At 29.9% G+C, this 22,821-nt stretch overlaps 2 protein-coding genes across 2 annotated transcripts in view; one reads left to right on the forward strand and one right to left on the reverse strand.

The window, feature by feature from the left end:
• The window catches only part of LOC129963613 (protein FAM114A2-like), a 31,247-nt gene extending 26,282 nt beyond the window's left edge, over positions 1-4,965 (reverse strand). The window contains exons 1-3 of the mRNA XM_056078086.1: positions 4,043-4,965; positions 3,551-3,635; positions 283-375 (exon numbers count right to left, since the gene is read on the reverse strand). Coding sequence (XP_055934061.1) covers positions 283-375; positions 3,551-3,635; positions 4,043-4,696 — 832 coding nt within the window. The 5' untranslated portion in view covers positions 4,697-4,965. The remainder of the gene's footprint in view (positions 1-282; positions 376-3,550; positions 3,636-4,042) is intronic.
• A 1,990-nt stretch (positions 4,966-6,955) lies between these two features.
• LOC129962997 (uncharacterized) lies at positions 6,956-17,104 on the forward strand. The gene is made up of 2 exons (XM_056077000.1): positions 6,956-7,694; positions 16,902-17,104. Exons 1-2 carry the CDS (start codon positions 6,956-6,958, stop codon positions 17,102-17,104), a joined length of 942 nt encoding a protein of 313 aa, XP_055932975.1.
• The last annotated feature ends 5,717 nt before the right edge of the window (positions 17,105-22,821 follow it).

Below are 22,821 nucleotides of genomic sequence, written 5' to 3' on the forward strand. Positions count from 1 at the left end.
ATTTCATATACCATGTCACAAAAGTCAATGAAATTTGGACTTGCAACATTTTTACAATCAATTGCTACCCATTTCTTTTTTGCAATTTTTATGCTATTTTTTTTTTTAAAGAAATTATAATATCTCATTTTAAAAAATGAACTTACACCATTTACAAAATAAACAATACATATGTGTGTGTGTGTGCAGATATAAATCATATATCAAGCTAAAATATAAGTAATTTATTATAAAAAAATCTGTATAAAGATATGTCTAAATTCCAAATAAAATACAAAATACCTTTTTTCTCATTCAAAGTCTGAGCTAGTTCCTCAGGTGGAGGAGCGCCTAAGGTACTTTCAACAGTTTCAAGAACGCTACCAATTCCTTGAGCTGAAACAAATATATGAAAAATCATAAGACAAGCCATTTTAAAACAAAGGAATTACAATAAAGCACAATAACATTTTAAAAAATCCATATTTCATAAACACCCATTTTTTTCTTTACCAGTAACTACATTCCTCTCTTTAAAAAATAGGCTAGAGAACATGAAGTAAATAAATAAATAAGATTCCTCATTTCCCTCTTCAAGATATATGAAATGTTTCTATTCATCTTTAAAATAGTAGTAAAAAAATTTTTGAATGCACATGCAAAGTAAGTAAAATAATTATTTTTTAGTACATGTTCATAGGAAATTATTTTAGCTTATTTTAATTCGTGTACAGAAATCTGTGCAAGAAAGCATGCTTACAATAACATACATAAAACATTTGGAGTTGTAGATCTTACATAAGAATCACTGAAAACATATTGCTCCAGAGTAATTATATCAAATAAAGGATTAAATATGATCAGAATTATTTAAAGAAATTGCACTGTATTCAGTTAAAAAGTCTAGAATAAGTTTTTTTTTTTTTTTTTTTTTTTTTTTTTTTTTTGAGTAAAGTTATTATTTACCAATAAAATTATATCAAATCTCTGAATACAAAAATCTGGATAGTTCAAAAATTGTCATTTCAACAGTTAAAAACAAATAACGTGAATTTTGAAAAAGCAAATAAGTATTCATTGCTCATTTTATCCAGCTGCACCATAAAGGGGACAAAAAGTCTAAAGCTTTGCATATCATGATTGTGGAGAAAAGCAGGGGGGGGGATCTTATATTTCCTGTTTTTTATTTTAATCTTCTTTAATATTTCAAACATACATTGGTGAGATAATATTAATTTTAAAAATATATCTGCTTATATCTATTAAAAATGCATTTTTTTTTTTCTTCTTTTTTGTAGATGCAAGTAAAATTTTAATATTTCCACTTGAACAATAAATTTGCAGCTTTAAGTAAGAATACAATTAAGCTGAATAATTAAATGAATCTAATTTTGATGCAACATCAAAAATGTAACAGAATTGATTACATTTACTACACTTACCCAAGATAAAATTATTAAAAACACTTGTTTCATAATCTTAAATCCTGTTTGTCTATTTTTCAGCAAGAAAAATTCAGCAGACAACAAAAATGAAAGAAAAAAAAAATATGTTTTTAAGAGTTAAAATGGATTAATAAATGCATGATACAAAAATTAGTACTTATAGATGAAAGATATAGTAAGCAATAAAACTTTACTTGCTGTACAACAGAGGAAAACCAAAACCAAAGATCCCTTAACCCTTTATGGGGCATAATTCTAGGGCATCAACAAATTATATTTTTTGGAATTAAATCATGACAATGCGATGATGTAAAAACTAAGTTATCAAAAGTTCACTGATTTGCCATTTAATTTATGAAGTAAGGAGTGGTAAATATACTTTCCAAAGATTTTTCAGAGGAAAATGAAAATGGCAAGCATACCTTCCACTGAGAGTTAATGGTAAAAATATCATTGAATGCTTACTGTTAAATATAATTACTATTTAATTTTAAGAAATTTAAAACAACTTTAATCATTTTTTAAAATTAGAAATCATGGAATTACTCAGAATTCAAATTCAGAAATGTCTTAATTACAGTTTGAAATTTACTTTACATTTAAGTGATTCATCACTTTACATTAAGTGATACATTAAGTGATTCATAGAACATCTAGGTGACCTATATTGCCTAAAAATAAAATTACTGCAATCTGATGTAAATTTTTTTTTAATAAGATCTTAACCACGTTTTGCATTAAAAAATAAACTAAAATGGCATAAACTATAGCATTCAAAATAATCAACATTTTGAAACTGATATCAAAATATGCATAAAATCATTAACAGGAAAATTCCAAATTGCAAGAAACTCCAACTATGTCAACAGTTTCTGTTCATTTTTAAAAATGAATGTTGAATTTAAATTAAATAAATTCAATAAAAAATTTTGATAGTTCAATATAAGAATATCTTAGACATAAGAAACACAATATAACGGTATTTCATTTCTGAAAACTACTTCGGGAATTAAGACTGAAGAACAAACGACGAAACTTAATGTTGTTACAAAAATCCTTGCATCATGAAGGGCAGTGGTAAGCATATGTACCACTTTTGAATTTAAATGATATTTAACTACAGATTTAATGAATTTCTGAGCTATTAAGGTAACTCAATCGAATTCTAATCATCTTACTATCCTATTTATCATTTTAAAATACTTTTTTGAGTCCACATAAAAGTATATATGCCAGAAAACTATAAAAAGTTAAATTGAATTTGGAAGGATTTAACTTAGTTATATTAGTATCCATAGCATATGAGAGCATTTTTGGGGTTATCTGTAACTTTGAACCCTGCTATGATGTTACCTGACTAACATCCCGTTCTCAAAACTTCTACACCGGAAGGCCCATGATGTCAGATTTAGCATGCACCAAGCCCACATATGCTATAGATTTTTAATGAAACCAAATCTCAGAGCTCAGTTGGCCCCAAAGCTGAGACTTCTCTACTAGGCTATCGCAAACATGAATTTGGTAAGGATCAGCTGTTCTAAATGCTGCCAAGTTTGGGACTTAACGACACTTTTTTTTTCTCCCCTCCCTTCCTTTAATGAAAGGCTTGCCTATTCTTTCTTGATTTGCTCTTTTCTGCTTTTTATCCTGAGCTATTCAGTTTTATGCAGCTTCAAAGAAAACTTATTTACTTTAAAGCAGATTCACTTTCTTTTGTTATAAGTTACTCATTGTTAAAAGATATGCTGATGTTCTTTTTTTTATTACAATTTACATAATTATAATTTGAAAGTTATCTTTCTTTTCTTTTTTTTTTACATGTGGCAATTTGTATTTTTTTTTTTTTTTTTTTTGCACAATATTTTTTTTTAATAATGAGTAAGTCTAGATATTATTACATGTGCTCTAGCTAAATGAAAAAATATTTACAGGTGTTATACCTCCAATCAAATGTAAATAGATTAAATTTTGAGTCCTAACATGGTTTGGGACCTAGTTGATATGTAATTTTCAAGATTTTAGATTTTAATATTCTATTTAATACAATATGTACCTGAGGAGTAAGAGCAAGCATCTTTATCAGAAATATCTCTACTGAAATAATTAATTATTTTTAACCTACTCACAAACTTGAGTTGAAAAAGTAGATACTGATGAAGCAGCAGAAGACAGTAAACTTGAACTCCAACTGCTAAAACCCCAAGATGAAGACTGCAATAATTCAAAAAAATTAAGGGAGAAAATTTAAAATATACATATTATTTGCATTAAATTTAACAAAATATTTTTAGCACTTAAAATTAAACTTTCTGCACTGACCAATGTTATGCCACATAACAAAGATTATTAATTAATGTTAAAATAACAAAAAATTACCAAGTTTTTTAAATTAACTGAACATTAAACTTCCAAAGAACAATTTTAATATCAGGAAAACTAGTTCTAAAATAACAAAACAATATTGTGAATCTTAATACAAAATACTTTTATAATAATAAACAAGTAGAACAGTTTTATATTACATTTAAGTGTATTATGAAAGTCATAGGCAAAAATTTTTAAATATAATTATTATGATGTTTTAACTCCTCAAATGCTTGCAATTTTTATATACTAACCTTTTTTTCATTTGGATCTTGCAGAATGTTAACAAAATCAGAAGGCTTTTCACTTTCGATTGGAGATTCCTTCGATAACTGCTTTTTCTTCTCCAGTCTCAAAATGACTCTTTCTCTATGAGTTTTAGATTCTTCAGTTTGTTGTTTATCAGGTTTCAGCAAAGATGTATCTGATTGTAACTCAGATTCACATTTCATTATTGTAGTACTGACTTTTTGGTGATAGGAAGGCTCTGAACTATCTGTTTTCTTCTCAGATTTTAATTCAGATTCTTTTAATGCATCAACACGTGGATCTGGATTATTACTACTTTCCGTGACACTTGAATTGCTGTCTGTCTCTGACACTTTTGAATCGTGTGATTTATCATTAAATTGAAATTTTGCAGAATCGTTAATAATTTCTTTTTGATCACTTGTAAAATGTTGATCGAATGACATATTTATACGTACGTCTATGTTAGTACTTGCCTCTAGATTACTATCACTAATCTTATTTATAACAGCAAACGACGCACTACCTTCTATTGAAGATGATTCAGGAGGCTCATCATTTGATGTAGGTTTCCGATTAACTTTACTTTTAGCCCCAGATGCAAAATCGGCATCTTCGTCTGCACTTTCAAAATTAAGGTCACTATCGCTTTCAGACATTTCTATGAGAAAAAGAAATATTTAATTTATTAACTATGCTAGAAATGAAATACGGTCAAATAAATTCTTCATAAAGAAAGCTGAGTTTAAATTCAAGAATTTGTATATTTTAATAGGAAATGTGACTTAAACTTTTAATTCAATCGAATTAAATGCATCTAACAGACAAATTAATTGAAATTCCAGATCACTACATTGAACTTTTACATCAACAAAACCACGTCACATCACATGTAACTTAAACTGTTTGATTGATTGATTGTACATGGAAAGTGCAAAGCAAATACGTGGTCCTGATCAGATCTGAGAAATTCATTGTTACAGGTGGCGCTCGGTATCGTGACCTCCGAGAGATAAGGCCTGCTGGCTGTTGTAATAAGTCATCACGGCTAGGCGGACGCTCCGAGAAGCACGGAGATTAACATAACGTGTTACTTGCGATGCATAACGTTATGCTTCCTCGACAATTTTCGTCAATTCTCTAAATTATGAAATAATTGCATAGATACTAATTAAAAAAATATTACTTTGTATTTAAAAAAAATTAACACTTAAATAATTACAATCGCGGTTTGAGAATTTCCGATATTGAATATCACAATTTCTTGACAACTTTCGTTATTAAAATCCCATTAACCGAATTGTTAAATAGGTGTATAATAATTGCTTATTTATTATCTGTTTGTGTAAAATAGATGTTTACATTAAATTTTCCGGTTTTTACAGATTGGAGTAAGTCGTTGCCACCGGAAGTATACCCCTGATTCTACCGGATGTGAACCAAAGTTCATCGGATATGACGTAACACTTTGTTGACGTCATACTGGTCATTTAGCGCGGTCTTTATCTAGCAATTTTTAATGACTAATCCTTTTTCTTTTTGCTCTGCTGTACGTGAGACGTGTGTATTGAATCTCTTACACCTTTTGTTTGCTTGTGGAGATAAGAATTCTTTTTGTTCTTTTATATATTATTAATCTATATTGTTTATTTATCTTTCATTATTTATTCATATTATTTAGAGTTTTTTTTTACTTTACTTACCTTAATTAGAATTAGAATTAGTATCACTGAACATACTAATTAGGGTTAGCTAGGAAACAAAAAAGTTTCTTTGTGCTTGTATTTTATATTATATACTTTTATATTTAATTTTACTATTTGTTTTTCCTTAGATTAATTAATCTTATTATTATCTATAATCTGAAAGATTTTAATTTCCAGATTAGTGCTAACTTGGAAAACTGTTTGATTGTTTTTTACATTTAATTTGTGTATTATTTTAATTTTTTAATTATTCAGTGGTGTATTGAACTTGATAGTTTCAAATTTATTTGTGGTATCTAATAAAAATCTGGAACATCTTCTGTATATTGAATCTTATAATTGTTTTCTGTTTTGCTCTGTGCTTTTTTGGCAGTTTGTACAGAATTTTGTTACTATTACTAGCTTTTGAAAGAATTCCATTTTATCTCACTGTTTTACAATGAGGGCTCTCTTTATTGGCGATTCCATGATCAAATACTTGCATAAGTATGTATCTGTTGAATCGCTTGACTTTCATTTGGACATTGTTTCCTATCCTGGTGCAACTATTGAAAGATTAGCTAGCAATATTTCTGTACACAAAAATTATGACTGGGTCTTAGTGCATGTTGGCACAAATAATGCATCTTTGGATACTATTGAAGTAATACTTAAAAAATATAGAGCTTTGGCCACTGAGGTATTACTTCATAACCCAGGTACAAGAATAATTTTCTCGAGTATTGTTCCAAGAGATTTTGATTTCCACAGAAAGGAGTATAAGGAATCAGAGTATTATTTACAGACACTAAACTACAAGGTTCGAGCCATAAACTGTGCACTTAAAGAACTATGTTATTTTCAAATGTTTTTCTTTTGCAGTTCTTACCAGCCATCTTGGAAAAACTATCTTGCAAGAGATGGCTTGCATTTAAACAGATGGGGTAATAAGCTGCTTGCAGGTTTTCTTGAATCCTTAACAGGATGCATTTCAGCAGATAAGCATCTAAAAAGGTATGCATGAATACATTTTTTTTTTTTTTCTCACAATGATTTTAAAAATTTATGCAAGCCTGAAGTCGATAATTTATAATTGGTTTTTGTTTTATTTTCGCAGATTGTAAAGACTCAGACTTCCAACTCTGTTTTTCTTTTGATGATTCAGAGTTTCCTCTATTGTCATCTTTTCCCACAGCATTTGTTTCTTCTGCTTGGCCAAAGCAAGAGTCTGCCATGCCAGTTTCTAGGCCCGTTCAACCTGCTAGGCCAAAGCAAGAGTCTGCCAAGCCAGTTTCTAGGCCCGTGCAACCTGCTAGGCCAAAGCAAGAGTCTGCCAAGCCAGTTTCTAGGCCTGTGCAACCTGCTAGGCCAAAGCAAGAGTCTGCCAAGCCAGTTTCTAGGCCCGTGCAACCTGCTAGGCCAAAGCAAGAGTCTGCCAAGCCAGTTTCTAGGCCCGTGCAACCTGCTAGGCCAAAGCAAGAGTCTGCCAGGCCAGTACCTAGGCCTGTGCAACCTGCTAGGCCAAAGCAAGAGTCTGCCAAGCCAGTTTCTAGGCCCGTGCAACCTGCTAGGCCAAAGCAAGAGTCTGCCAGGCCAGTACCTAGGCCCGTGCAACCTGCTAGGCCAAAGCAAGAGTCTGCCAGGCCAGTTCCTAGGCCCGTGCAACCTGCTAGGCCAAAGCAAGAGTCTGCCAAGCCAGTTTCTAGGCCCGTGCAACCTGCTAGGCCAAAGCAAGAGTCTGCCAGGCCAGTACCTAGGCCCGTGCAACCTGCTAGACCAAAGCAAGAGTCTGCCAGGCCAGTTCCTAGGCCCGTGCAACCTGCTAGGCCAAAGCAAGAGTCTGCCAGGCCAGTTCCTAGGCCCGTGCAACCTGCTAGGCCAAAGCAAGAGTCTGCCAAGCCAGTTCCTAGGCCCGTGCAACAGTCAGCTGCTCTGCTGACGAAAGATATTTCTTCCCTGCCATCTTCTAAAGGTAATACTCAATTTGTACTGCCTGTGATCCCATGCATTCCATTCAATCAGTTCAGTGAAAATGTTTTTAGTAGTATTCCCACATCAAATAAATTTTCAGTTTTGGCAACAAATTGTAAAATATTGCATGGTGGAGGCCCTCAAAATTGTTCCTATTCTAAAAACTGTGTTTATTGTGGGAAAACATATTCTACGCGGTCCTCGTTTTCAAATCACCTGAAGAAATTTAAATGCCCTCAACCTGTCAAAGACTGTTATCCTAAACTATGTGAAAAATGTTTGAAGTCCTATTCCTCTAAATCTTCTTTTTCAAACCATTTAAATCAATGCAACAAATCAAAAACTCGTGTTTTCTTATCCCCATCTGGAAAAAATTACAGTAGGGTTTTGGAAACAAATGCATGTCTAACAGAATCGGTGGCAGGACCTGCAAAGGATCTACAAGCAAGTAGAGATATTAAATTAACATCTTCAGTTTCAGATATTTGTCAAAAATTTAAAAGTCCTTCGAAAGTTAAAAATACATATCCTAGAATTTGTAAATTATGTTTAAAGTCTTATTCTTCTAAATCCTCTTTTAGCTATCATTTTAAGCATCGCTGTAAATCTGCGGTTCAAACTGTATCATGTTTGCCAGTTAAAAGTGACTGTATTGTATTGGATAATAACTCTCACAAGGAATCAATAATAAACCCCATTGCAGCTGTAGGAATAAATCAAAATGTACATAATTCTCAATTTATCAGTAATAATTATGAAAAATCCCCAAAAAGTTTAAAATGTGGTAGCATTATTCCTGTAAAACCTTTTAAAGGTCATCAAGAAACCTGCAATTTTACCAAGAAAAATGAACTGTTTTTTTGTGTACAATCTGAGTGCAATCAAGTCTTTTCTAATCTATGGCATTTAAATAAACATCATAGTGCTGTGCATCAAATTCAGAATGTCAAAACATTTTCTTTTGATTCTTTTAAAAATTTTAAGATTTGGTTAGAAGCTGAAAGTTCTTCTACTTATACTTTTTTCCGGAAATCAACAGGCAAAAAAGTTTTGGGTGATAAAACATTTCATTATTATGTTTGCCAATTTTTTTATCCTTCATATCTGTCAAGGATTCAATCAAGATTAGAACGACATGCTAATCGTAAAAATAGAAAAGGAGTAATACCTTTCCATTTGAATTGCCCGGTTAGAATTTGTGTGTGCGAACATAAAAATTTAGTGACAGTAACATATTATCCAGTTCACAATCATCATACTGGGTATGAAAATACAAGATACCACCCACTTAAAGAAAATACACGTAATTTAATTAAATCTTATTTATTGCTATCATTTCCTGTTTCAAAAATAGTAAGCTTAATTCGTGGTGATGCAGGCTGTCGGGATAAAAGAAATTTCTGCCCAACAAAAGAAGTTTTTATTTCTCGGAAGACTATACAGTCTTATTCAAGGCATCTACATAATACAATAAAGCCGATTAATGATGCCATGTCTGTTTTCTGTACTGTGGAGAAATTAAAAAATGAAAAATATAATCCCATTTTAATTTTCAAATTACAAAAGTCTGATACTATCTTTGGACCTTCTTATTTGGATAGCTTACCAAATTGTGAAAATTCTTTTGCATTAGGTTTTCAAACTGAAGCTCAAAAAGACATGCTTATGAAACATTCCCATAAAATCCTTTGTATTGATGCTACCCATGGCACAAACCATTATGATTTTTTTCTTCTTTCATTGCATGTGCAAGATGAATATGGTCAGGGATATCCTGTTGCGCATTTTATTACAAATGATTTAGATTTTCGTACATTAGTGGCTTTATTTTCTAGTTTACATTGTCGCATTCCTAATTTGAAAGTTAATACAGTCATGACTGATGATGATGGTTTTACTTTTAATGCTTTTAATTCTGTATTTGGTCCCGATATCAAGCATCTATTGTGTCAATGGCATGTATACCGTGCTTGGAAAAGGCAGTTGACTGTTAAAGTCCATGATAAATGTCTCCGTATGAGGATGTCGTATGAATTATTAAATATAATGAATGAAAAGTCTCTAGAGGATTTTGATAATAAAGTTTCAATTTTCATTAGTAAATATTTAAATGAATGCCAAAATTTTGTTGATTATTTTGTAAAAAATTATTCTGCTAGAAAAGCATTATGGGCTCCCTGCTATAGACAGTTTCCACATGGTAATACCAATACAAATAATTACTGTGAATCATTTCATAATCAGTTAAAAACTGTATATTTTGAGCGTAAATTTAATAGGTGCATAGATGAGCTAATTTTAACTCTTTTAAAGATGGAAACAGATAGGTTTTTAAAATATTCTTCTAATGTTGTAAATAATGTTCCATTAAATTCAAATTTCAATAAAACTATTAAAGAAAAGCATGAAATGGGTGTAAAAATTCCTATTAATGATATAGTTAAACATGATGATCAATGGTTAGTAAATTCACAGACGAAAAAGGGAATAGTATACTCAGTAAAAAAAATTACAGATGTTTGTCTTTTATTAGATCATTGCTGTTTTAAATGTACTGATATTAACTGTACTGTACTATGTAGTCATTTGTATGTGTGTTCTTGTGAAGACAATAGTAACCTTTGCAAACATATTCATAAAGTACATTTATTGTATTCTAAAATAAAAACATGCATAACAGATGATTTTTATCCTGTTGAAAATGAAACAAATGCACAAGGAATTGACCACCAAATCTTAAATTTGGAATTGAAAGGTAATGTTTCGTCTGAATGTTTTAACACAAAAGAAGCTGAATGCAAAAAACTATGCTCCGAGATTTTGGAATTAATTAAAATTCCTCGTATTCAAGAAACTATGCTAACTAATGTAGTAAATTGTTTAAATACTTTAGTATCTGGTATGCGTGGAGTTGTCTGTCACAAAGATGATCCTGCTCCTGTCGCGCCTCGGTTATATGTTGCTCCCAATCAAAAAATTCCCCCACAGATTAAATTTTATAAAACTTCTCAAAGACATAAGAGGAGAAAATCATTTCAGGAAAAAAATGGGAAACGGCAAAGATTAAATGAAAAAAATATTGATGAACCTGACAGTATTATAGATGAGATTGCACCTTTACAATCGTATCCTGTGGGAGAAATTTCTAAATGCTTTAGTCGTGATGAAAAAAGTAATGATGATCCTGATGGTCATAAAAAGGAAATTATTCCTTTAAAAGCTTATTCTGCTAGAGAAAATTCTGTATGTGCTAGCCTTAATATATTCAATAAATTTAGTAAGATGAATGCGGATAATCCTACTGCAACAGTAGTAACTATTAATAATATCAATCTTTCTTTTTATATATTAAAATCTTTAGATCCTTTTGTTACTCGGAAAGAAGAGAATTATCTAAAGTCTGTGTCACCGAGCTTTAAGAAGGGTTGGCTTTATGATTCTGTTATTGATGCTTTTCTTTTCCTGTTAACCGAGAAATTCAAAAATTGTAAAGCAATAGAATCCTTGCAATCAGTTTTAATTTTTAATCAGAAGGATATTCTTAAATTTTCTTGGATTCAAGAGTTGCCAAATCTAGATTTATTAATTATCCCTGTCAATTTAAATTGTCATTGGACTTTGATTATTGTTAATATAAAACTTAAAACATTTGAATATTTTGATCCACTTGGTGGCAGACCAGATAATAATACTGCAATTTTGATTAGGAAGTGGTCTAAGATTTTAAATAAATTACTTAATTCAGAAAGCCACTGGCAGATACTTTTTCCACCTCATATAAAACAAACTGATGATTTTAATTGTGGAGTTTATATAAGTTTTTATGCACATCAAAAATTGAATAAATTTTCTTTAACTCAGGACTTCAACATACTTTCATTTAGAGCCCTAATGTTTGAACAGATTACTAAAAACTTAAATTTTTAAATCTTTTATTGTGAAAATTTTAATTTTGATATTAATTTAAAAATAATAAATTTGATTAATTGTTAACCTTGCTTAATGGGAATTATCCCTTCTAAATTTAAACACCATAAACAAATAATTCCCAATGGTTAATTTTAAGTGATTGTCTAAAGTTTTTTAGCTTTCTCTTAAGCTTAACTTTTAGGAAGTTCTTTTATTATTAGTTTCACAGAAGATTTAATGCAAGTTATGATTGCTAATCTCAGTGAGAATAGATAATTTTGGAAATGGAGTGCCTTGATGGTGTCAAGAAAAGGTAAGTGACTAAATTCAAAAATTTAAGTTAATCACATATTCAAAACAGGAAGAAACAAGCTCATAATGGAAGCAATATACTAAAAACGACTTAATATAAGTATATGATTGTGTTACTTTAAATTGTTCTTGTCTCATTTTAATGGGTTTATTAAATGTTGTTTGTTATTTAGTGAATGTAATTTGAATCAGTATATCAATAAAAGCTCACTGTGACCAAAATAGTACATATATTTTTATAAGAAAAATAAATTAATTTTTTATACTGCAGTTTATATTGTATATATTTCAGTTTATTTATTTTCTCCTGTCTTAAAATAAAGGAACAAATTCCCAATGGTTTAGCTGAAAAGATTGTCCAGAAATTTCTGGCTTTCTTTTTAAGCTTTTAACTTTTAGGAAGTTCCTTTATGAAAAAAAAAAATTTAGTATCAGGATAAATCCATACCAGAAATTGTGGTGAAGCTTATAAGCCAGATAACAGTCTCTGGAAAGAGTGTACATTTTTGTCCAGGGGCTTGTTACTCGGCTACAAACCCCAACGTCACGAGTTTGCTCCTCGTCCTCATCAATCTTCCTCATTGGTGACCCTGGCTCTGAACTAACAAATGTATCCAAACAAGAATTCACGAAATAAATCAGTAAGTGACAGCTAAGAAATGGAACATTTTCCATGCTATAGCTGTGTTGTATTTAAAATTAAAATAGATAATATGAAAAGAATTATATTTCATTTGTTTAGTGTACATTCTTATAAGAGGGTGGGCATAGAAATCTGTATAAAAATTATTTAGATGTAGATGGTTGAAATATATGTAGAAATTTATAATGTTATATTATCTATTCATTGTCTGCATATTTCATCACTTTGCCATGCTTGTTAAAAATCTGCAAGGATATTGCTGAGCTTGATTTTTCTTCTTTCAGCTCATATAAAGATGTATAGTTCTCACACTCTGAAGTGAAACAAAACAATAAGAATATATTACATTATTACTTTTCACAAATTACAGATTTTTAATGATTCTATGTTATTTTATTTTTCCACTTATACCTATTACTTAATGATTTCTTTTTACATAGTTAATAAATATAATTAATCTTTGGTTATCAATTAATTTTATAAATGTCTCCCAGATACAGTTTTCTTTTCTTCATTTTGCAAATGAAACAAATTTATAAGTGCTTGGAATAGTATATAAAATTAGTGAACTTAATAAAATTCATCTATTTCTTTGGCACATTGGAGTACTGAGAGAATATCATATATTTATAACTAGAAAGAATAAAATAAAAATGTCAAAATAGAAACAAATTTTATATTTAACAAAATTATTTATGAGTTTGAAGATTTGTATTTTAAAAAAAAATGAATTATACAGTGGCAATAAACTATCTAGCAAGGTAAAAAAAAAGAAGAAAAAAAGTACTGTTTCCTGATTTTATGTTTTATATAATTTACTACACAGCACATTTTTGCAGTGTCTTGCTTGGAGTCAGTTGACTGAATATTTTTTGGAAAATGTGACTAGGTTATTGCCAATATCCAACGTAAAAGGCCATGTCTATGAAGTTAAGAATAAATATACAACATCTTTTTAGTCTTTTTTTTTTTTTTTTTTTCATAAGGTAATGAAGATATTTGTTAAATATTGTAAAATTTTTAATTATGAGTTAAGATTTTTTATAAGCAAAATAGGTATGTGATAAATCCTAATTTTAAAATGTAGTGACAAATGAATCACTAAAAAATCAGCTCATTCAGTTATAAAACTTTTCCTACCAAATGCTGATATTGATTGTTTATGCTCATAGGGTGTGAGTGGGAAATTTCAATGGAAAAAAGAAAGGTAGAATGTGAATACTGGATTTTATGACTATACTTCCTGCTTTTAAACTTTCAGCTTGAGAAAATAAGTTCTTGTCTTTTTTTTTTTTTTCTTCTTCTTTTTCTTTTTAAGGGAAGAGCTGATTTTCCGTTTTTTCTGTGAAATTCAGAAAGAATGAGTACCAAATTTATAGAAAAAAAAATAATTAAACTGTGTTAAAATTCTGTAAAAAAAAAAGAAGTCTCTCATAATATATGAACACTATATTTGGACTAGTTTTTCCTTACCAAATTTCATTTGAAGGCTATATTATTGCATGCAATTTTTTTGGGGTGAATTAAATATATTGGATCTAAAAAACTCTGTAAAATTAAGGTAATTTTCATTTTTTAAGAAATGAGGTTTCATTATAGTGTTGACAAGTTTTTTTAACACATAAACAGTCTGAAGAATTAATAATTGTATGAATTTTTTATCCAAGAAATTTATATCCTAATATTGAAGACAAACTATTTATTTTTATCTAAATGATGAATGAAATAGCTTGTCACTGAAATATTAAGCAATTTTTATTTTTAAGAAGTCAATCATGCGGTTATTTCTTTTAATAATTTTTCACATCTGATAGTTTAGCAACTTATGTTCCTTGCATTGTTTTTATTCGTGTAAAAAAAAGTTCATTTTAATAAAAAATATCTTCAACAGAGTATATGTTGATAGTCTGCATACAATTCTGCAGTGCCTGAATATGACCTTTTTATTAAATAGACAACTGCTTAGGTCCCTCTAGATATTTTTTTTTGTGTGTGTGGTATTTCCGATAGTTTCATTTTGTACTGTCGCCTAGTGTACAAAAGCCGTGCAAACTTAATTATTATTATAAATATTGATATTAATTTTAGAATATTTTTCTAGCAGTTCGTTATTTACTTTTAGAACATTGTTCTACCGAAAGTTTTATATTTTTTTGTTCGATAATTAAAAAAAAAAGCTGCATTATAATTTAAAATAAATATATCAAATGTATAATTAAATATTATTTAGATTGTCTTTAAAAAGTCTTAAAACTTATTTTGTGTTGAATTCTTCGAAAATTTAATTTGGCATTGCGATATACTGAACTTTAGAAAGTGATCCGCAATAAAAAAATTTTTTATTTCAGTTTGATGAAATTTTCTTCTTAAAACTGTTTATATAGATATTGTTGAGGAGAGGAAAAGAGAAACGACCCCTTGAGGGTATAATTGGCATTCGAAGACTTCGTTTTAGTCCGGTTCACTATCTGACTTAAGATCTTCAACTTGGAAATATTCTTTATAAGAATTTTTATTATGATGAATGGGTTTATTTTTCCATAGCACTCCTTTAAAGACTTTCATTCTAAATTTCTAAACGTTATTCTGTCTGACTACTAAAGAACACAATTGCCCCAATGATAGAAAATCGTTTTCAAATGAATTTTTTAGAATTGCAAATAAGTCCTTTAATTCGACTTTAAGAATACATTGTGATCAGAGACGTGTTGAAAAACGAGGGGATTATTGCTCCTAATTTATTTTTTTTTTTTCCCCGAACTTGCTCCACATTTTGGTACTTTTCATGATAATTCGACTGGAATATTTTATGTTTGATTCCTCTGATTTTATTGTACCGAAAATAATTACTAACGAATATACTTAATATCTTTGGAATGTGTGTGAGTATAAATCCAGTTACTACAGATAAAAAATTAGAAAGTATATTAAAAAATATTTTTAAAATTTTATATAAATTACAGGTAAAAACACGCACGGCAATAAAATAAATTTCATCGGAAAACTCATTTTTGTATTTTAAAAATAATTTAAAAAATGGTTTGTGTCTGATATGCTTCAAAATTATTGAAGGAAAAATTTAAAGTTTTAAATAATGTTTAGGTGAAAAATCTAATTCAAATTTTGAAAATCTCTTTCTTAATCCTTTAAAAGGTCATTTTTTTACACAATCATGATTTGTTAAAATATTTTTAGGATTGAATTTGGCTTAAGAAAAGTGACTCATTTAGCTAATTACATTAATTAAATTTTATTTCTTGATAATTAAGTAACAAATCAAGACACACTGTTTTATGTGAAATAAGGAACTGAAGCATCTAAGTTCCTGTCTTATAGAAAATTTGTCCCCTCAGGGGCTCACCTTCTTTAGGTGGGTACAGGTGTTCCAATCCCGAGGTACCCAGGGATCTTTACTCTTTCTTTTCTCTTCCTACTCCTCTATCCCTTTTCTCTTCTTTATCCCCTTCTCTCTTAAAATCCCCCCTTCCTCTTCTGTTTTCTTCATTCTTCCATCTCTGGACGGTAAGCGAGGGAGCTTTCCATGAGAAGCTGTCGCCGCTCTGTTTGCTTCTTGCTTCGCATGGACAACCAAAAACCCCACGTGTTCGCCGTGCGTGGCGACCCTCTAAGGGTCTAAACCGAAATGTACCACCCGTCTAAACGGGTGGTACATTTCGGTCTCTGATGCATCAATCGGCCGGAATCCCAGATATTTGACTGGGCTGCTCAGGAGGATCAAGCGAAGGGGTTACTCCTTGGGCTTGGCGTTAAGGGTGGTCACTGTCCCCGGGGGTGACTCTCAGCGTATAGGTTCCAGCTAGCGCCATGATAAGCGCTAAGGCTGGGAATGGGCAGAGCCAGTGGCTGCCTTCCCTTGTTGGGCTCCGTGGAAGGCGGTGTCGTCGTGGCCCGAATTTTTTCCCCCCTTTTTGCATGGGTTTTCAGACACTTTGCCATGTTTACCTATCACTGAAGATACTAGATTTCTAATATTACACACACCAGAGACCTTTCATAGTACAAAGATTGATTTCTTCATTTATTGGTGATGTGAAATCTACTAAAAAACTTCCATCCGGGGATCTTCTTAATGAGACCTCATCAAAAACACAGATTGCTACGATGCAGAAATTAACAAAACTTGAAGACTTCCCTGTAGAGGTAACTCCTCACAGGACACTGAATTTTTCTCGAGGAGTCATCTCTGATTTAGATCTTTTTGATTGTTCGGAGAATGAACTCATTCGGGAATTGCATTCCCAAAAAGTTTGTGCAGCTCATCGCATAAAAATTAAACGTAATGGTTCATTCATTCCAAACAAAACATGTCATTCTAACTTTCAGTAGTCCGGAACTTCCGAAATTTATACGTGCTGGCTAGATACAATCCAAAGTTAAACCATATGTACCGAATCTTCTACGTTGCTTTAAATGTCAGAGATTCGGACATTCGCAGGGAACTTGCCATGGCAGCCGTCGATGTGCCAAATGCTCAGCTGATGTTCATGAAACTTCAGTTTGTAGCTCACAGACCTTCAAATGTTTAAACTGCTCTGGGCTCCATCCTGCTTATTCCCGTGACTGTCCTAAATGGAAAAAGTAATTCAAAACCTGAAAGTTAGAAGAAATATTTCATACGCAGAAGCGAAAAAATTTGTTTTAGACAGAACACCCAAACCTGGCCTTATTATAGTGCCGCCATAAGTTCAACATTAAAATGTACTTGTTCTCAGACCGAATTACTTTTGTGGTCAGTTTTACCACACCGATGCGCAGATGTGAAATTAATTCGTCTATGCATTGGACACACATAGACATTTGCTGTTTGGTGAACAAGCTCCTCATTGTACGAACTGTGGAGTGATCAATTCTATTGCACATATTCTTACTCAATGTCCTAATTTTACTTCTGATCGTTTAACTCACTTTCATTCGCCTATTTCAAATTTACAGGACCTGGTGGGTGAGAAACCTCACTGAAAATTTTTTACTTTTTAAAACCTACTGGTTTCTTTCATAGCATTTAAAATTTATTTTTATTCTTGTGCCAAATCATTATAAATCATAGACCTTTTAAACTTTTGACGTTTTACAATGTATCCTTGTTTTATTTACACCTTTATGATGGAACTGCTTAAATATCCTTGTGGATGACACAACTTGTCCTAAATTGTACCTTGTACCAGAAAACTTAAACTATACCATACCATACTATAGAAAATTCGAGTCAGAACTTAAGTAAACCTACATAACTTCACACAAAAATTGAAATATTTGGGAGGAAGCATATTTTCCATATCTCTTGAAAGGGTTAATGAGCATCAGCAACGTAAGAAGTAACTTTTGTAGTTGCAGATGCGATGATCTGTTCTGTAAACCATTTTGAATGATTTTTGTCATGCATGGTGAAATTATAAACAGTACACAAGTCTATAAACGCTATCATGTTAGAAATATAATCCAAATCTTTGCACTATGTACCACATTTGGGTTCATTAAATTTGTGTTATATGTTGTATCACTTTTATTTTATTAATATTATATTCTTTGTTAGCACAATAAGCAGTAAATGAAAAAAAAAATTGAATGGATTAGAACCTAATAATGGACAGCAGGTCAAAATTAAACTCTGTAGAGGCATATAGGCAAGCAATACAAGTTTTTTTTGGGGGAAGGGGGATCTGAAATGTTTTGAATACAAAACGAATTCTAAACTGTAGTATATGAATAATAACATATCAATTACTCATTAAAAAATCAGCAATTTTGCAATTTCATGGGAAGAATTTTAATTATTTCCCTACAATAAGTATTTGTTTTTTGAATTTGCAATATCAGAGATATTTCATAAAATCAGTTTACATTGAACCAGGATTATACAACATTTATTTATTAATATTGTTTAAATTAAATATTTCCAGAAAATGAAATAGCAAAGCATTTAATTTTTGCTAAGTTTCAAGAGAAAGAATTTTGGCATCTTATTTGTTAGAAAGCTATTTTAATTTAAAAACAAATTTTAACAAAATAGCAAATTGTTAAAAGGAATGAAAAATAAATATTACTCTTTTTTTGCTTCACTATATTATGTGAAGAGATGAAGTTGCAATGTAATGTAAAAGTTTGGAAACTGAAGATTAATATAAAACCAGGACAAGGTTTATATAAAATTAGAGATATTTTAAGAACTTAAATCTTAAAACATTTATTTGACACTGAGATAATCGTCAACAAATGTAGTTGCTGAATGGTACCAACTTTAATTGTATTTAAAACAAATTCACTAATTCATTAATAATTAAACAAATTCATTAGGAGCTAACTAAGTACTATTTATTATGCTTGAATGAAACTTCTGTATAGCTTATTTTAAATATACATAATTTCTCAATCCTTTAAAAAAAATGTAACATGTATGCATTTTAATATCATACGATGATCATTATATTTCTTTAACGAGTAAAATATTGTATTAAAATTCTAAGTGCATTATATGAGGCCTCATACATCTGTATAAAGCCTTCCATAAAAGGATTTTAAAATATTCACCTTTACACGAAAAAAGATATTCAATAGATTGGCATATTTTACCTTCATTGGAATATGAAAGTTTTTGTATTGGATATATATGTTATTGAAAGAACTAATTCAAACCAATTCAGAAAAAAATATGCTGAAATTTTTTTTGAAGAAATATAACATGGCTATTTAAAATTACATTATATATATATATGTATTGCAAAATATTGAGTAAAATACAGAAAACGTGTTATTAGAAGTATGTCTTTTATTGAAATTTGGATATATTTTAAAATGGTTAATATGAAATAAAGTAAAAGCAGATGGTATTAAAATATTTCAATGTAAATTCACACACAAACAATTCAAAAATTCACACATATATGGGTTGCTTGATCTTCATAATTTATATCGAAGGAATAGCAATTAAGAATTGCACAAATTGTCGTGACATTATAGTTTGAGAAAGACATTTGTTTGACTAATTATGCTGAAATTGCTATATAAATAGAAATCAATGTCTGAGTCTATGTAGTTGATTTTAAGAAATAAAAAAAACAACAAAAAAAAACCAATTTTATATTTTTAAAAAACAAATTTTCCTTTTCACTTTGAATATGTTCAATATATGAGTATTTTTCCCCCTACATATTCCATTTCAATGCAAAATAAATAAATAAACAAAAAAAGGGCAATGCTTATTACGACTTGTCATGTAACAATTAGGTAAAATTAGTATTTAATAAGAATGTCAATAATTAGTTGGGCTTAAGTATTATTGAAACAAAAGGGAACAAAAAGTAAAGAGATGAAAGTATTTAAAATTGAGGAAATATGAATATCTGCAGCAATAAAGTTCTGATAGTTAAATATGAACATGATAATCATTGTTAAAAATTATGACTCAATACTTGTGAAAACATGATACTGATAGAAAGCCTTCTTTGCATGTTCTGCACGAAAAATAAAAAATCACCAGAAAATAAAATCTTTGAAATATATTTTTAAAAAAATCATTTATCTAAATATGCTACTTATTTGGTGATGCATACAAATATACTTTAAATCATAATCATCCCACATGTTACTGAAGATTTGTAAGTTAATGTAAACGGAATAACATTATGTACATGATAAAAAGAACTATATTTTTATGTTTACTATCCCACATATATCAACAATTGCTCATAAATTCTTTCACACTTCTGTGTCTCAAACCACTTGTGAATTTTCAAAGATTAACCAGACAGAATCTGACACACGTTTGCGGTTCATTTCCAAAATGTAAACATACACAATCAATCACGTTTGCACGTTAGCCAATCACATGTACGATTGCATTGCTCATATACATGGATATACGTAGCGGCTTTCTTCCGCGAGCTGGGATTGGTCAAAAGAAAAGTGAATTTTGGTACACATTCTGGGGTACACATTTCCTCCAATCTTCCTCGTTCAAATTTTCCTTAAAATGGAAACTTTTTAGTTGTCAGGAATTTTATTTTTTTAAAAAGGAAGCTAATTAATTGTAAAAGATTTACATGCAGGAAATAAAAATTGCTGTAAACAAAAAAAATTGATTAGTAACATAATGAGATTCTTCATTCATTTTTTTTTATGCTTTATATAAATATTGGATTTAAAAATTTTTACTAGAAATGTTTGTTAAAAAAATATAGCAAATCTATGAATTGTACTTGTATAAAGAAATAACATATTTTAATTAATAAATATGAATGAATTAAGGAATTATAAAATATGAACCATATGAAGACATATATTAGTAAACATTTATTTATTTCAACATAATAGCAAGGGAAAAAAATACAATTATTCAATACTCGTACATATACAAAATAGAAATATTATTAAAATGTGATTAATAAACAATTATTTTTATATACTATATAAAAAAGGCTCATTGCTATATAAAATAGGTACTATATAAAAAAGATCCATTAAAGGTACTATATAAAAAAGATCCATTAAAGGTACTATATAAAAAAGATCCATTAAAGGTACTATATAAAAAAGGCGTTCAGGTTTACACTTCAGCTGATGAATTGCTCAAGAAAAATTCAAAGAAAGATTTACATTTGTCAGAAAATACATCTTCTGAATTTTTGATGATAGATTGAATAATATTAATTTTGACATTCAATGAACTTGATAATCTATCACAGGGATCTTTTTCATTATAATCAAGAATATCAAATATTTTATTTATATTATTAACTTTAATTGGGAATGGGAATGGCTCGTGTTTCAAAATCCTTTCAATAGATCATTGTTAATACTTACAGCATATGTTATGGTAGGAATCATTAACAGATAGGTGGATAAATAACATATTCAAATGCAGTCTTGCTGTCATAGTTCTGTTTGGAATTTAAGATTTCAATTATGGAACGTTCAACTTGGACTTGTTTTAATCGTTGCCTCTTTTTTTGAAGGACTCATGATGATGACAAATATGTTGGTCAGCCAGGAAAAATACTTGGCACAGCATTTTCTTTCAGCCTGGGCTTCTTCAGAGGAGCAGATAATGTTTCCCCAGTACTTTCATTGTAGAAAGTAGTTCTGCAAAGCACCACCATCTTTAAAACGTCTTTCACATACTTGAAAGAAAAAAAAAATTCGCTATCATGTAGAATAATCTTTTAAAGCCTCATCAGTGGGATATCCAAAAGCAGCGACTTTATTTTCTTCATCATAATTTCCACGGCAAGCTAGAACTGAGCATTTATATGGCATCTTTTTTTTTTTTTTTTTTTTTTTTTAAGAAAAAGTAAAGTTTATTTACCAAAAAATAAATGATTTAATTAAAATAAAAGTTCAAATAAAGTAAAATAAATTTCTTTGATTTTAGATATCCATATTGATATTTATCTATATTGTAACTTTAAAACTAAAACTCACTGTCATGATTAAAAATACTTACGAGATAATGGATGCAACTTTATAAATTGTATGTAACTAAATATTAAATAAAAGATAAGCTTGAGATTAATTGATGTAAAAATTTAATAAAGAGCTTATTTAAACCGAATTTTTATACCAAAATTATGAATAAGAATCGAATAAGTAAGAACCCTGACAGGATTATCATAGATAAGCAAATGATAGTATAAAAATCGATTCGGTTTTTGACATAAAGAAATAGAGAATTTGTATGAATAGATTACAGCTTTTTATTTTTATTTCATTAAGTTCATTCTTAATCAACGCTACATCATTGAGAGAACAAATACTATTGAAAAACTGAACCGTAATAATAATCAGTAGTTGTTGTATGGTAAACTTGCTTTTGCATCTCATCCATTTCAATATGACACCATCTTGGATCAAGAAATAAATATAAAAGAAAAAAAGGAAGGCTTATAAATGCCAGCCATCGTTCACTTCGCGCAGAAAATGTGCAGTGACGATTGTTAATCGGCTTCTCGATCGACTAGCAGTGATGACTCATGCAGGAGCGAATGGTAGAGCCAGCAGGCTTTGTCTCTCGGAGGTCACGGTCTGATTCGTGTGGTCATGTTTAAAAAATAAAGCATGAAAATTACTGATTTTTAAGCAGTCGCTTAAATGCTGTGCCAAGTATTTTTCCTGGCTGTCAACATATTTGTCATCATCAACATCCTCAATTAGATAGAGTCCTTCAAAAAAGAGGCAACGATTAGAACAAGTCTAAATTGAGCGTTCCATAATTGAAAGCTTAAATTCCAAACAAAACTATGAAAGCAAG

This window comes from Argiope bruennichi, chromosome 3 (assembly GCF_947563725.1).
Source record: "Argiope bruennichi chromosome 3, qqArgBrue1.1, whole genome shotgun sequence".
Taxonomy (NCBI): Eukaryota; Metazoa; Arthropoda; class Arachnida; order Araneae; family Araneidae; genus Argiope; species Argiope bruennichi.